The 16,019-nt window shown below is 37.4% G+C and overlaps 1 protein-coding gene across 8 annotated transcripts in view; it reads left to right on the top strand.

The window, feature by feature from the left end:
• The window catches only part of COL14A1 (collagen type XIV alpha 1 chain), a 114,862-nt gene that overhangs the window by 86,518 nt on the left and 12,325 nt on the right, over window positions 1-16,019 (top strand). For all 8 annotated transcript variants that reach the window (XR_007776976.1, XM_018913443.3, XM_050971466.1 and 5 more), the window contains 7 exons: window positions 219-305; window positions 5,031-5,084; window positions 5,486-5,581; window positions 6,822-6,875; window positions 7,315-7,368; window positions 13,085-13,138; window positions 14,020-14,091. Coding sequence is in view for 7 of the 8 variants with exons in the window: in XM_018913443.3 (XP_018768988.2) it covers window positions 219-305; window positions 5,031-5,084; window positions 5,486-5,581; window positions 6,822-6,875; window positions 7,315-7,368; window positions 13,085-13,138; window positions 14,020-14,091 (471 nt within the window). In the remaining variant the exon portion in view is untranslated. The remainder of the gene's footprint in view (window positions 1-218; window positions 306-5,030; window positions 5,085-5,485; window positions 5,582-6,821; window positions 6,876-7,314; window positions 7,369-13,084; window positions 13,139-14,019; window positions 14,092-16,019) is intronic.

The following is a 16,019-nucleotide window of genomic DNA, read 5'->3' on the forward strand; positions in this document are numbered from 1 at the left end:
TTAAAAGTTTTCAAAAAAGTCCATCTCTTCTTGGATTACTTGTCCTATTGAAAGTCCTACTTGTCCTACTTGTCCTACTGAAACAATTATATGTGTTTTTCTAAAATGGGTGTTTTTGAGTACTGTCTTAGACTGTACTAAATACTATGTCTTAGATTGATAAAATACCTAGCATTTGAAGTTCTGCACATCATTCTTCTGTCTTAACCTTTTCATAGAGAGATGAGGAAAATTGCCCTGCCCTTCCTCATGCTTGTTCCTGTTCAGAAGCCAATAAGGGTCCCCTTGGACCTCCTGGACCACCGGTAAGGTTTTATTCAGCTTTGTAGTGAACTGTACCAAATAGTCCACTGGCCACCTTTATTATTTTATACTGTGAATGTAGTGCCATTGTATAATTAATAAAGTTAAATTAGACTTTCAAGTGCTGGTAAGGAGATAAAATTATATTCAGTTTATAATGAAGATACTATGAATTATGTAAAGAAGGATTATGCTGAAGCATTGGGGGTATCCTTTAGACCTGGAACCCTTTTATCTGTCCGTAGCATTAGATACCTCATAGGTACTGCCATTTATTTTCAAAATTTTAATCACCTCTCTCTGTCTACTCTAGCAGATGAGTATTAAATATAGCTTGGGGTTTAGATTTCTGAAATGCTCAGTTTACTGAATTCTTATCAATTAAAGATATGGAACATGACAATGCCACTTGTGTAGTATGTGATGAAAGACTTTCCTGTCTTAAAAGCTCTACCTAAGTAAAATATTTATTGGAAAGTAGAACTGGAAGTACAGGTTCTTCTGAGAGTTCTAAAATGCAGAGAGGTATCCAAGAGCTGTGAAGGAAAGAAATAATGAAATAATCTCCCTTTGTGGAAAGTTGAACTTAATTTTTTCTTAATTTTCCAGTAAATGATGAAATGTTCACTGTTACAAATTTTGCATATGCTTAGTGGTGTCATTTTGATGACAGTCATTAAGAGTTTTCTGTGTAGGTGTTAAATAGGTATGTGTCTAAGTTCCTTGTGTGGAACTAGATAGTCTCTTGTAGAAGACAGTTATTTACCTTTCCCTCTGTGTCAGTGTAGTATCTTAGATGGAATAAATCTCCTTTCTCTTTATTGACTTGTGAAAGCTCAGACAATGAATTAGACCAAACATTGGAGATTCGGGCCCTCTAAATTTGGAGAACTCAATCTTGCATCCCAAGGCTGTTTTTTGTCAGTTTAGAAAGGCTCTGTGATGGTCCATTATTGATTTGGTTTAACAAGAATCCTGACTGGGAGATTTATTGAATGGTCATGGTTTTTTTCTGTTACAACTAGATAAATATTATTGGTATCTTAGGGCTGCTTGCTGAGTGAGTTTGAGATGAGCTCTCTTGTGAAAAGTTTGAACTGCATATTTCTTGGCTCATATTGTGTCCTGGATGCTCCAAGGGGATGTTTTTAAATGAAAGAGCCAGGGAAGAAAGTGACGGAAAATATTTTTGGTGTTAAAGTACACAAATTACATGAGATGCATGTTTAACAACAAAATTGACTTGCACATAAGGCCTTCAGATAGTAGATCCTAGCAGACATTAATCCTCCTGACAACTCAGAGGGTAGTCTTTCTGCAAGAACTGTTCTTCAAGCTCTGGGGCTGTAAAGAAATTCAAGAGAAGATTCACTTGAGAGCTGCATCTTGAACAGGGAGAAATTATTCTGTTCTCCTATTTGAACATAAGTTATTAAACAAGTATGGATGAAAGTTTTAATTCCCACATTTTAGCATCCAGTTTCTGTTCTGTAGAAAATGGGATAAATCACATAAAAATGTCACTTTAAGTAGTTTGACCACATTTCACAGTAAAATGAAAAATGTTTGAAAATTATCTGACTGGAAGGATGTCTCTTACTATAGTTCAAAAGATATATGGATCAGGGATTGCTAAGGCTTAACCCAGTAGTAAAATTATGTACTTCTATATATTACATTTAGGATTAACCATGTTTTGAATAGCATAGTGCCAGGCAAGAGGAAGCTTAAAATCAAGCAGAAAAATCACTGCCAAGGCAGGGAAATATGTGATTCTGGAACTCAGCATGTTATAAGTGATGTTTTTTTGTCAGACGGCTGGATGGTAGAGCTCTGCAAGAAAAAAAAAAAAAAAAGAATTTGAAGGCCTATGAAAAAATCAGAGCAAAAAGAATAAAGTCAGTGTTCTTCTCTGCCAACCAAAAGTCAGAAAGTCATATGTGCTATGTCTGATCAGGAGAGCTCCAAGTCATTAAAATGTCATGTGACTTTTCTCCAAGCCAAGGATTCTTCTGTTTAAGAGATCAGGATACTACCTCCAGCCAGTTTTAGACATTAGGCTAAAAACACTCCAAATAAAATGCTTCCATTTTTTTGGGACAGTAACTCTAGAAAGAATTTTTAAGCTTTTAGAAAATACATTGCTTCAGGTAAGACAAAGTGTTGTTTAGAGTTAAGATTATCTGGCAGTTTTCATCATGAGATACTGTTTTCATGGCTTCATTTTTGGCAGAATTTGATCCTGATGCCTGAAGTTCCCCACACAAAGTGAAAAGGAGATATCATGTAAAAATAATGCCTGCATTTGAAAGGAATGCTGCAGAATTGAAGAAGATGAAGGAGACAAAATTATTGAAGGATTGGACAAGTTTAATTGCCAAAAAAAAAGCTTTCAGTGCTTCATAGTTTTGACTCTTAAAAAGAAATGAGGAGGTGTCTTGATAACAGTAGACTAAGACCCATTTCTGGGAGAAAGGCTACTGGCTATAAGAAGTTATTCAAAATAAAGAAAGGCATAACATGAATTTTTGGCCAGAAAAAGAAGCACAAAAAAAAAAAAAAAAAAAAAGAAATTAATCACACAGGCCTAGTAGTGCTGGGGCATAGCCACCAAAACAAGTTTATGAAAAAAAATGAGGGGGCCTCTTCTGATGTTTTCATCTTAAATAAATGCTCTTCTGAGAATTGTGCTTTTACCAAGCAAGGTTACTGGGTTCAGGATAAGTGTACCAACTTCAGCATGAATCCAAATGCATATCATTTAATGGCTCAGCATCAGGCCATTTTAAAGCATATATTCTTAGTAAAAATGCAATCCATTTATGAAAACAAAATGGGAGAAAACTGTGATTTTGTTTATGTTAAAAAGTTGCAGTTACAATGCTGAGGAATTTTTTGATCTCAGCGTTAGGAGTAAGGCAGAGGAAGGAGAAAGGACAGCAGATTGGAATGCAGAAATCTGAGTATCTGGAATTTTGCAACTGGCAATTGGAACTTGGTTCCATGGAGAGCATGGGATGAGATTTTAGGGTCAGAGCTGGCCGTGGTGGAATGAGTTGTGGCCATAGAGGAATGGGATGGAAGAGAGAAGCCTGAGGGAGCTAGGAGAGGTAGTAGATAATTGTTCTGTGATCACACATGTGAAGACCATGTCATGACACCTTCATTGAAGGGCAACAGTACTCTGGGATTTCCAGACATTTCTGTTATTTCTCCTATTTAAATTTTCATAGATACTGCATATAAGGATATTTTCTATTCTTATCACTTTAATTTAACTGCTGTTATTTTTGTAAGTACTCATTGTAGCTCCTAAAGAGTTCTATTCAGTTATGGTGTCTAGTTGTACAAGGTCCTTTCTGAGTACAGTGGTAGGCAGAATACCTGTAAAGCTCATATTCCAAGAGATTAGGCAATATACTCAGATGGGGGAAGAGGGAAATTTATGTGAAAGAAAAAGTTATTTATGCTGTCCTAGAACAGAAAGCACACGTAGATGCTGTTGCAAAACACATTCATGGCAGCCATCCACTGATATATGTTTCTCCAGTGTCTCAGATGATTCTAGAAGGTAAAAGAAGGTAAAAGCTGGTTAATAAATGATGAGCAGATGTAGGTATTGCTGAAGAAAGCAAAAAAGAGAAAAATGTCCAAAAGAGCATTTAACCTAAGAATAGCTCCAAATTAAATCACAGTGTAGGTCTAGTAGGCTCTGGAGTTGTTCTTGCTGAAAACTATCCCTAAGTCATTAGAATCACAGAATTATAGAACTGTTTATGTTGAAAAAGACCTTCAAGATGATTGAAGCTAGCCATTAACCCAGTACTGCCAAGTCTGTCACTAAACCATGTCCCCAAGTGCCACATCTACATGTTTTTTAAACACCTCTGGGGATGGTGACCCCACCATGTCCCTAGGCAGCCTGTTCCAAAGCTTGACAACCCTTTCTGGGAAGAAATTTTTCATAATATCCAACAGAAACCTCCCACAGTTCAACTTGAGGTCACTTTCTCTCATCCTGTCACTCTTCCTGCCAGAAGAGGCTGACTCCCACCTTTCTGCAGACTCCTCTCAGGGAGTTGGAGACAGTGACAAGGTCTCCCCTGAGCCTCCTTTTCTTCAGGCTTAACACCCCCAGCTCCCTCAGCTGCTCCTCATCTGACTTGTGCTCCAGACCCTTCCCCAGCTCTGTTCCCTTCCCTGGACACACTCCAGCCCCTCCATGTCCTTCCTGTAGTGAGGGGTCCAGAACTGGACACAGGATTTGTGGTGTGGCCTCACCAGTGCTGAGCACAGGGGAAAACTGCCATGGTCCTGCTGGCCACACTGTGTCTGATCCAGGTCAGGATGCCATTGGCCTTTCTGAGAACTCAGCCTTTAACAATGTGGTTTTGGTGAGAACAGAGATGTGCAGGAGATTTCAGCAACTGGAAGGGAACCCACGACCACATTTCCATCCATATCATAGCTTTCAGTGTTATTTTGGTTCTTACATAGTGTGCATTCTTGGCTCTAAGAAGTCCCATCTGTGTTTAAATCTGTTCCTGTGCATGGCCACACTTCAGTATGTTCCCAGTTTAATTACTCCACTGGAAGGATATCGACAGGATATTTACTGATTCTTGAACGCTGATTCAGGAACAGGAAGAATCTGTTTGGGCTTCACTGGATTTCATTTCTGTTTGAGAGTTTTGGTTTTCAGTGAGTCCCATGCTTGTGCTTTACAGGGTGGTCCAGGTGTCAGAGGTGCCAAAGGTCATCGTGGTGATCCAGGTCCAAAGGTACTTTTTATAGCACTCTGCATTTGACAGATGTATGGGTTCTTCGTTTTCTCTGCTGCATGGAAACCTTCAAATGAATTCCAGATTGTCCCTGGCTTTTTTGAGGAAAAAGCATAGTGAAATGTCACTGGCATTTACTGTGGCTCTTTCCAAAACAGTTACTTGTCCTATTTGTTTCTTGATAAAAGATAAAAAACTCAGAAAGCTGCTTTCACAGAATAATTTTATTTTTTTTTTTTAGTGTTCATAAGAAACCAGACAGTTTTAAATTGAACCCTAACTGCTCAATCATCTTAACTCATATTTCAGATGTTTTTGAATCTATTGGTATTTAATTCTTTAAACAGAAGCTGCCTTTGTCCATATGATAAGAGTTTAACTTATGTCCTGTGCTACTTTAGGGACCAGATGGACCTCGAGGTGAAATTGGTGTTCCTGGACCGCAGGGACCTCCTGGACCACAAGGACCCAGTGGGCTTTCTATTCAAGGGCTTCCAGTGAGACTTAAAAAATCAATAGGCATTTTTGTATGAACTTTTAAACAGCAGATAGCTTAGACTAGACTGAAATAGCTTTTGGTGTTGTGATCAGAATCTGAATTTCAGTATTTGAAGTGAAATCACAGATGTGGGTTTGACCTCTAGTGAACGTGGGTTCAATGCCAGAATTTCTGGGTTTTTTTATTTTGAACTGAATTTTTAGTCATCTGAAAGTATTTGATTGCAGGTTGAATATGACCTGGGTATTAGCATCCAAGCCTGGGGTCAAGTGAAAATAAATTGCAGTGGGGGTTATGACATGGCACTAGACCAAAATGTTAATATTTTCTCTTTTTCTGGCTGTACTGCTCATCACAGATCAGTTCTGACTTGAAAGGTGTACCCAAGCAAGAACACCATATTCTCTGCCAAAATTAGGCAATAATTTTCATTACATAATAAAATCTATCATCAGAGGAAGTGATTAGGCCTGGATTTGCAAGTCTATTGTGAAATGTCACAGCATTTCATCACAAATAAACATAGAGTAATGAACCAGTAGCAATTATCTTGTTTCATACACCTCTCCAGTAGATGGGTACAGACAAGCCTAGAAAAGTAGTAATACATGTATTACTTTCTGCTAGGTTTTTTTCCAAATTTACTGCATTATAATAAAATTCCATCCTTTTCCAGCCTATATGATACTCATGAAAAATATAATGGTTTACCAAAGCTGTATATTCTTGATTATGTTGTCATAGAGAATAATAAGAATACTTTAATTATAAGAGCAGTTATTTCATAGAGAAATTGTTTTTTTTAATAAAAGTTAATGTTTATTTCTTAGCTAGAAAAGTATGTTCTTCTCATGCATATGCACCATAGAAACATTCCTACTTTCTACAGAAAACCCATTTTATTCACCATTATTGGAGATACTGCTGAGGCCTGAAATGAAACCAATTCCTTTAAAGGGAAAAAGAAAATTGCTACCTTTTTTTGATAACAAAATGGTTCTAGTTTTATCAGGTTACTTATGAAACCTTTTAAAATTAAGGGTTTCTTTTAATGTTTATAACTTCTATATTTGCATAAGAGTCTGTATGTTTTCTTTCAGAAAGAAACATAGTTTGTTTTCTTACTGGTTTCCTTTGTTGTTGTTGGTTTTTGTTTTTTTTAAGAGGCTGAAGGGAGCTATTAAAAGTGGAAAATAAACCATGTATTTTGTTTACTATGTGTGATTGTTTATTTGCAGGGGCCACCAGGTGAAAAGGGAGAGAAGGGAGATCTTGGTTTTCCTGGCCTGCAGGTATTCCCAATTGCATACCCTGTCATTGCTAAGTTTGAATGTTGAATTGACTTCATTGTGAGCTTAGGGCACATTTTACAAGCTACTGAGAAATTATTGTTGGGGTGAATTTGAACAGGGGTTTAGAAAGATGAGGAATCCAGGGTATGCTGGTGTGCAGCAGCTGATTCACTTGGGCCTGAAGAGCTGGTTACTTTCTTGTTTAAAGCTGAAATTGTGTCTCTATAGACTCAACATCTCTGCATTTTGATGATATGTGTTTACCCATCTCTCATTTCACAGGAATACCTTCTTTACTGAATCTCTTCTTTGGCACCACCCATTATTGCACTTCCTAGTTCCATTTCTCCAAAACATGTCATACAGTTTCACTCAAAAATTATTTAGTTGGATTCTGTTAATTTGATCTCCTCATTTTCTCTCCTTTTATAATGCTTAGGGTGTCCCAGGAGCCTCAGGTTCACCGGGAAGAGATGGAGCTCAAGGTCAAAGGGTAAGTTAAAATGAGTATGTTTACATGTGTTTTGTTCCCATTCCATCATGGAAATGTTTCCCACCATGGTTGATTTATTATAATTTATGCCACCTCAGTCCTTTCTGGAGATCATCTCTCTGTGCCAATAAGCATAGGAGGGTGGACATCCTTCTGCCTGCTGGTGAGGGTTGAGATGTGTAATGGGACCCCTGCACAATGCCTGTGCTTCGTGCATTAGGTAGAAGTAGAGATGTCACCCGTGTTAAGCATTGCCAATTAATCTCTTGGCTTATATATTTAAAAGTAAATGGTTGTTAAATGATGTATAATTAGTATGCAATCCAAGGCAATGATTTAAATTTGCTTTCTAGCTAAGTAATGAAACAGAGACAATTACAAGGAAATTTAACATTAAATGTAGAATGATACCTGTAGAAACAGTTGACATGAAGAAAAGGTGAAAGATAATACCAAAATTTAGTCAACCTTATTCTGCTCCTGGTCAAACAACTGCAGATACTTACAGTGTGTCTAGGAGCCAGTAAAAGAAAATTCATTTTCATTTGTGCAGTTAAGCCTGTAAGTCCTTTTTTTTGTCTCCCTGGGGAGACTTCTGTTTCATTATTAGTCAGATTCTGGAAAGTTATTGTTAGCATAGTACTAGATTTCTGCCTACAGCAGAAATTAATTATGAAATATGACTTTTCAGTTTCATTTGAGCAAGATTTACATATTCATGATCCTTTTTTTGGAAATGCTAATGTAGCTTGAACTTCAGAGAAATCTGGGAATTCTTTGATTTTCTGACCTTGTTATAAAAAACCCAAACCCTCTAGCAAAACATGTATTTGAACTCACTGTTATGAATTTAAACATTGGCATATTTTTATGTCTAGAAGTAATTTCACTGAAGTTACTGTAGAATTTGGGAAATAGATAAATGTTTCTTTTTTCCTCTAAAAAACAAGAAAATAAAGGCATTTTATTCATATAAAGATTTATGCAATGTTATCATCAGATGAATAGTTTAATTGGAGGAATAGCCTTCTAATTTTCAATTAAATTGTATTGAAATATGTAAGTAAATGCATTTTCCCCCCTACTTTATAATACCATGATGTATTATGGTTCTGTATGGTTTTATGTCTTCTTTTTGGCTGCATTGGAATATTTCTCTCTAAATTGCCTAACTTTCATGCCACCTGTTCATCTCCAGGTTGATAGAGACCTGGAACCTGATGAACATTTGGGTTTTTGCCGTGTTCTGCCTGAATTGGTCCTGGACAAGTTGAGATGGTGCTAAATAAACATTGTCCAAGTGAGCTCTGTGTGCCTCCTCCCCCTGCATTCCTGATCAGGAGGGATGCTGAGGCGCCTGCATTGGAAGGAGAAAAGAGCTCTGTGCTTTGATGTTATTGTGTAGCTGACTTGATATTTAGCAGAGGATGCCCTCAGCCATGCCTTGATGCCAGCCAGCAGTCCAGAAGTGCTCTAGTTCTCCATGTGGCAGTTACCAGGTTGTTGCCAAGATGGTATTCCAGAGAAAAGCCAAGGAACATTAGTGCAGCAAAGGCTTTTGATACACCCTGGAAAAGTCATATGGTGTTTATTCTATAGAATGCCCCACTGTTGTCTATATTAAGGTTGGGCAATTACATAAATTGCCTGTTTTTATAGATACAGTAATGATGCTTTGTTTGGGTGTTCTCTTTCTTCTCTGCTATTAATCACGGGAGCTGGATAAACAGCCCAGAGCTCATAAAATTAGTTCTGTTAGCCTGGTATTGTCTCTGTGCAACCCTTATGCAATGCTGTCCAGCTGTAATTATTTCTATGGCAACAAATAATTATGCTATGCTGATTTTATGGTGCTGTAACTCATTTGATTCCTGTGAAGTTATGACAACATGAAATTGCTTTTAATGGGCAAAGATCCAAACCAATTATTTCACTGCAGTCTCTTTGAAGACCCAGCACTTAAAAAAGAGAGAATTCTGAAGGGCATAACTGCAGCAGCAAAGGGGAACTGGAAAATTCCTGAGAAGTAAATTGCTTTTTGTATAATGTTCCTTTTGTTGGGTTTTCTCCTGTTGGCCAAGATGCCAAACTGTTTTGCAAGTATTATACTACTAGAACTGAGATTTTCTGCATTTTTCTTAGCTTGGTTATCCCTTCCTCTTTAGTATTTATTGATCTTTAAATATTTTAATAACAGTGGTACTTGTGCTGTAGAGTACTTAGGCAGGTTGCTAAATCACACTGATTTTAGTGGGTGATAAGCATAGGGCTGATATTTATTGGGGAATCTCTGAGAACTTTGAACTGTCATGAAGTGCTGGAATGGAGATTCTTTTTCCTTCAGTTCCTGATAATTGGAGTCACTTCACTTTTACACTTTGTTTTCCCTTCTTTTTGTTTTGATATCTAGTGTTCATACTTCCTGATTTTCTTTTTGAAATCAATTGGGGAAAGGGTTTGATTTTCCTTTCTTAATGTTGTAATTCAACACTTAATCTGTAAAATTTCTTTTTTGTATTTCTGAACTTGGTTTTTAGTCCCTGACTCATTTGCTTTCTCTTGGTTTTAGAAAAAAATAGAACATCTTCCCTGTCACTTATGTGAATTAATAAAAAGGTCATTTTCATAATGGCATACCCTCCCTATGAAGAAGAATGGGATGTAATAACGATACTTTGGGAAGGTTGAATCAGAGTAAAAAAAGTTTTTTTCTGATAATAAAGCAAATATTCAGAATATGCATGACAATATTTTATACCTGTCTGGTAACCTGTTTAAATCTGCATCTCAGACTACACATGAGGAACAGTCCCCTCCTCTTTCATCAGCTTCCAGAGTGTCAGGAAAGATTTTATAAATGTAAAACAACTTATTTTTATTGTATGGGTGTTGCTGTGATAGTTTGGTGTCCTTTCTTGCTGCCCCATATTTGCAGCTAGCAGTATAGGGGAGTTTTATTAAACAGAACAAATGTTCTCTTTAATATTTCTCCACCAACAGTCCCAAGCATTTCATGCTGAAAGACAGATCTTGAATTGGCAGTCATGTGTCCCAGGCTGCAGGGTTTTTTTAAAAGGCTCTACATGAAAGTCTTTCAAGCCTGGCTCAGTAGCTTCAGTCAAGTGTTTGCTGGTATCTAGCCCTGCTTGAAAAGTCTCCTCACCACAAGTTGCCTCAAACAATTTCCAGGCTACAGAAAGCTCATGAGTTTATGATGAGGTCAGCGGCAGTACTGATTTCAGCACCCTTGAGGTTTTACTGGTGATGCCATTTGTATTTTTGCAAATAAAATATCTTCCAAAATTTCTGTCAGAGCTACATTCTTTCTCTAGAACTTTTTTTCATGCCATTAACAAAATGGCATGAAAAATGTCTTTATTTAAATTTACTTTCCGAAATGATATAAACCTTGATTTTCAGACCTACATCCTAGGTCACACATCAAAATCTGACCTGTCCTATTCTTGGACATGCAGTTCCATGGAGAGAATCAGTGGCTTTGTGCAGTCATTTCTATCCTGGATGTGACAGAGCTGTGTAATTCCTCCAGTGTGCTATGTAATTCCTCCAGTCATTCCCCTTGGATTAGAGGTGGTTAGGCAAAGAGGAGAATTCAATAAAAGGGAGATTAAATAGCATCTGCAAGGCTTCGGTACTCAGAATACAACTTCGTGAATTCTCACTGTGCTCTATTTTCTCCTGCATTACACAAACCAAAAATTATGGGAGAAAGAGCCAGAAGAAATAAATTCCCACTCTTCCTGCCAATTTCCTGGTACTTACTAATCTGTGCTCTCAGCTCAAAAGTTCAGAATGAGTGTCAGATCCATTCTGGCCATCAGGTGGTCTGAGTAACATCATCTTCAAGTGCTGCTAGCGGCACAAACAAATACCTTCAGTCTTTTACCAGCATGAGAGAATAGGTATTGCCACACTCTTTCTTGAACCAGGCTTCTATTTGAGTTATATATAGCAATTTTCACATCTAGCAAATGAAGCAGGAGGTGATCTTTTGTGGGAGATACAGACACAATGCCAAGAGAAATAAACCCTAGGAGAATAGACAGGAGGTGATTACTGAGCAGCCAGGAGTAAGAGCACTGCTCAGAAGAAGGAAATTGTGAAATATATTCCAAGAAAATGTACTGCTGATCATACTGTTAATTCTACTCTTTGGCTGGGGTGGGAGAAGAGAAAGACATACAGTTTGCTTTTTCTTTAGAAGCTTGTATGAATCCACACTAGATCCTAGAAGTCTGTGGAAAATGCTGTATTTCCCTCCTCCTAGTTAAATTAAGCCCTTAAAAGGGTCAAATGATTGTCATCCTGCTTTGGAACTGAGCAAAAACATATAGAGGTTTTACATTTTTGCTTTAAAAAGTGAAACCTGAAGGCATCAGCTTCATCTGGCTACACATCTGGAATATGAAGGTGTTTCCTTATCAAGTCTAAGGATACCTAGATAACATAATGGGGGTTGACTTATGGCTTATTTTATCATCAAAACACCCATCCACTAGAGCTTTTAAAAAGCCTTTCCAGGGATATGGCAGATAATATTATTCCCCAGCCATTTTTTATGCCATATGATTGCAGATTTGAATAATATTTTCCAAATTGTGCAAAGCATAAAACTAGTAATATATGTTATATTCATTACTAAAACCATATCAGAAACAAAGATTTGGAAAAAAAATACAAACTAAAAAAGTTGTAAATTTTTCTTCTGACGCTCCATGAGATACTGAGGCCTGGAATGTTCTTTACCGTGTGTGTCACCATAAACATTTTTAAACATTTCAGCAATAAAACAAACACTTTCCAGCATAAACCACCTTTCAAACTGGTCTTGAGCCAGAGGTAAAACCATATATCTCCTGCTCAGGCTGTGTAGTAATTAAAGAATTGTCTAATCACCAGGCTGGTCAGAAACCCAAGCTTTATAGCATGTGCATATACAAAATGCATGTATTGGTTAATTTATATTAACTAAATTATCTTTTGTAAAGTAAATACTTTATTAGTAGTGTATTTTCTTCTACATCTGGTCAGTCTTTTTTTCTGTGATGCACTCACTTTCCAGTTTCCAAGTTATCTTTAGTTTTTGGCAGTTGTTTCTGGAAGCTCTGCGGCACGTTGCTAATGGAAAGCACATGAGCATTCCCGCTGCTTCCCGAAGCAGGACCTCAGTGATGGCTGGAGCCCATGAGCAGCACTGCTGGGCACAGACATCTACTCTCTGTTGCCATCTTTCAGCACCTCATCAGTGGGACTCTGAATGCCTGCAACCAGTGAGAACAGATGTAGAAATGTGACCCTGTGGTAGAGAGGTTTGACAGCAAACCCTCTCATTTATTTCCCTACAGAAATGTTCTAAGTGAAATTCATTTAGAGATGGAAATTGCCAGTAGGAAGAATTTTGTATTGTTTTTTTCTTCAGAAAACCTGTGTGACTATCTCGTTTGGTTCTTTTTTTAAATCTTGGTAACACTACAGCTTCTTTTTCAGAAATAAACCCTCCCCAGGGCAAAGAAGGAAATTTGTTTGTAAGAGACCACTACCAACAGGTATTAATTTAGGAAAATACAAATAACACAACAGCAAAGCAAAACAAAACCAAAGAACAAAAGTAAAAAAATTCTGCTAGATTAAACAGAACAGATTCATGAAGTACATACAGAAAGCTGATGAAATTGCATTTATTTATCTTTTATAGGGCTTTCCTGGCAAGGATGGACCCACAGGCCCACAAGGACCTCCTGGCCCAATGGTGAGTGTTGCCCATGGAATTTCTTACTGCAAAAGTCAGCAGGATTTGGGGGAGATTACAGGTCACCCTGTTATCTATGCTACAGTGGATAGAGCAAGGCCAGGGGAAGTCAGAATTCTCATGATGCACAGAGTTGGCAGAGAGCTGCTTGTCCAGTGTAATTTCTTTCCACTCCTACTTAGCTCAAGAAGAAAATGTCTCCCATGGGAAGGGGGGAGAGTTGTTCTGTCAATAGATTGATAGCTTGTTCTTAGTCAAGCAACTGCACTATAGAGAGGGAATTACTGCTTTTAACATTCGAAACAAGACTTTCTTTTTGTCAAAAATTCCAATGAGGACTGTTAGCTGAAGTGAACCATCAAGTTTTACTTGGTTTAGAGGCTGGAGGTGAGCACAGGTGCTCTCATAATCAAGGAAGACAGCAGAGGCTACATCCAGCCTCTAATGCAGGACATATGTTGCCTTCAGAAAGTGTCTCAACCTTCTTAGTTAGGGCAGCTAGGCAAAGTTAATGCCTTCTTAATAAATTTAAAATATTAGATGAAGGTGCTGGTTGTACTGAGTATTCTCCAAGCCATCTTGTTGTTTTTTACAAAGAACATTCTGAGTCATCCCCCCCCGAACACAGTATTGACATCACAGGATTTAATCCAGTGGTTCAGCAATTTCTGCCTGTTCCAGAAAGCAGCCCAAGTTATTTTTCTCAAGTGCTTTTTCAGAGCTGTGCTTATGGTGCTCTTTTTCCTGCAAATTATATTTCTTAGTTTTCTCTCTGGGAATCTTCAGTCTTTGACTACAGAACTGCCTGTGCACTTTTCCTCATCAGGACTCATGGATGTTGGTTGTCATCACCACTATTTTTTTCCTCTTTTTCCACATAGGGCATACCTGGTGCTCCAGGTGTTCCAGGTGTTACTGGAAGTCAGGGGCCACAAGGTGATGTTGGAGCTCCTGTAAGTAAAACTAATTAATATTTCACTGTCTGCTGTTGTGCATTGGTTGGTTTCTGAGCCTGGCTTCACTGTTTGACAGAAATCCTCAATATTTATTGCCTATGATCTGTTTGCAGTTAGTGGCTAAGTTAAACATCATATTGACCTTTCTTTGTTCATTCTTTGTAATCAAATATATTTGTTGATCTTACATACAATGTTTGCAATATAGGGATTAGAGTCAAAACACAAAATTAAAACACAGAAGTTAAAAACACAACTATGTAAATTTGTAGTCTTTATGTAATTACATTTTTTTTTCTCTTTGCCCTTCCAGTGACTCTCTGGAAATTCAAGTATTTGTTAAACTGAATATTTCCAAAATACTATTCTGATTTCCAAAGCATGTAAATATAATATATGAATAAAAGCCCTGCTTTTGAGGTTACTCTGTGTTTAAATCAGACTAATGACTAGGGCTTTTTATATAACCTACGTAATTTTTGGAAAATTATATCCTCTACATCTGAAATTAGTATTAGGAACCTCCAATATTAAGTTCATCTCTCAGTTGTTATTTTTTTTATGAACTATTTAAAAAACCTCAGAACAAAACATTTTGACTGGAAGAAAGGAATACATCTATGAAACCAATGTGTATTTTATGTAAAAGAGAATATTTATAGTGGACTTTTTTGTCTCTGTAAGAGTTCAGACAACATTATGTATTCGTATTTTAACATTTGAATACCTGTTGAGAGCAGTTATAAGCCTGTTCAGCTTTTTCCCATCTATTAGACTAAACATCCTATTTAATTTTTAAAGACATCAGGATGGGATGGTGTATATTTCTGACTCTATTTGTAAAATAGAATTTTTTTTTCCAAGGGTTTGTAGATTTAGCCAATGCAAGCATTTTCATTTGGTTAAGTGGAAATGAAATTAAATTGACTGATAATACATAAGCAAAGATAATAATCTAATGCCCAGTTCTGCATAGTTTCTAAGTGCAATCATGGAATCTATAAAGGAGATTTGATGAGCTATGGAACCTTTACTATAAATGTATAACATGTTAACTATGCAGTTCCTGTCCAAACACATGTTCCATGTACTGAACAAAATTTTCTAGAATGTAGATATTCCTGTGAGTCATGCCAGAGCTCTGCTGTGCATGGATAGACTCTAGTTGTGCAGAAAAAACTGGTGGCTGAAAAATTACTGAGCTTTCTATTCCAAAACAGAGTTATAGAATAGAGTCCTTAGAAATAGTCTTTTAGTCTTAGTAGGAGTTTCCTCCCTCCAAGGATAGAATAAGCTGTGCTTAACCATGCATCTGTCAGCTGGTTGCCTACACAGAAGCACAGAACAGTCTGAGTTGGAAGGGAACCACCAGGATCTAGTCCAGCTCCCAAGTGTTTGGCCCATACAGGCACCAAACCCATGGCCTTGGTGTTATTAGCACCAGGCTCTGACCAACAGACCTTTCCTTCTTCAGGAGTTCCTGAGAAATGTGTGGCCTCCCCCAAAAACTGACACTGGTGAAGTTGCAAGTGCCCTAGACAGCTTGTTTCAATCCATAATCCTCCTCACCATCATTACAGTTTTACATCATCCTTAATAGCAAATGTATTTTTCTGTGCATTTTAATCCCATTGCTTGCTCTGTTCATAGTGGATGCAGAGTCTCAGTACAGCAAATTTCAGGCTGCTATTTTGCAAAAATTAGACCTGTTTCAGCCATGTGAAATGCATCATGTGGTGGCCTGACCTTACTATCATTTTGAATGAGTGAATTCAGTGTGTGGCAAAGACTTGTGAAAGTCATTGTACCCATGTAATTGCCAAAGGTGAACATTTTGTTGAGTACAAAAATGATAGAAGTGTATTTGTCACTGTCACATAACCTTCTGAAAACTTGCTTATTGTTTATTTCTTCTCCCTTTACTA

This window comes from Serinus canaria, chromosome 2, assembly GCF_022539315.1.
Source record: "Serinus canaria isolate serCan28SL12 chromosome 2, serCan2020, whole genome shotgun sequence".
NCBI lineage: Eukaryota > Metazoa > Chordata > Aves > Passeriformes > Fringillidae > Serinus > Serinus canaria.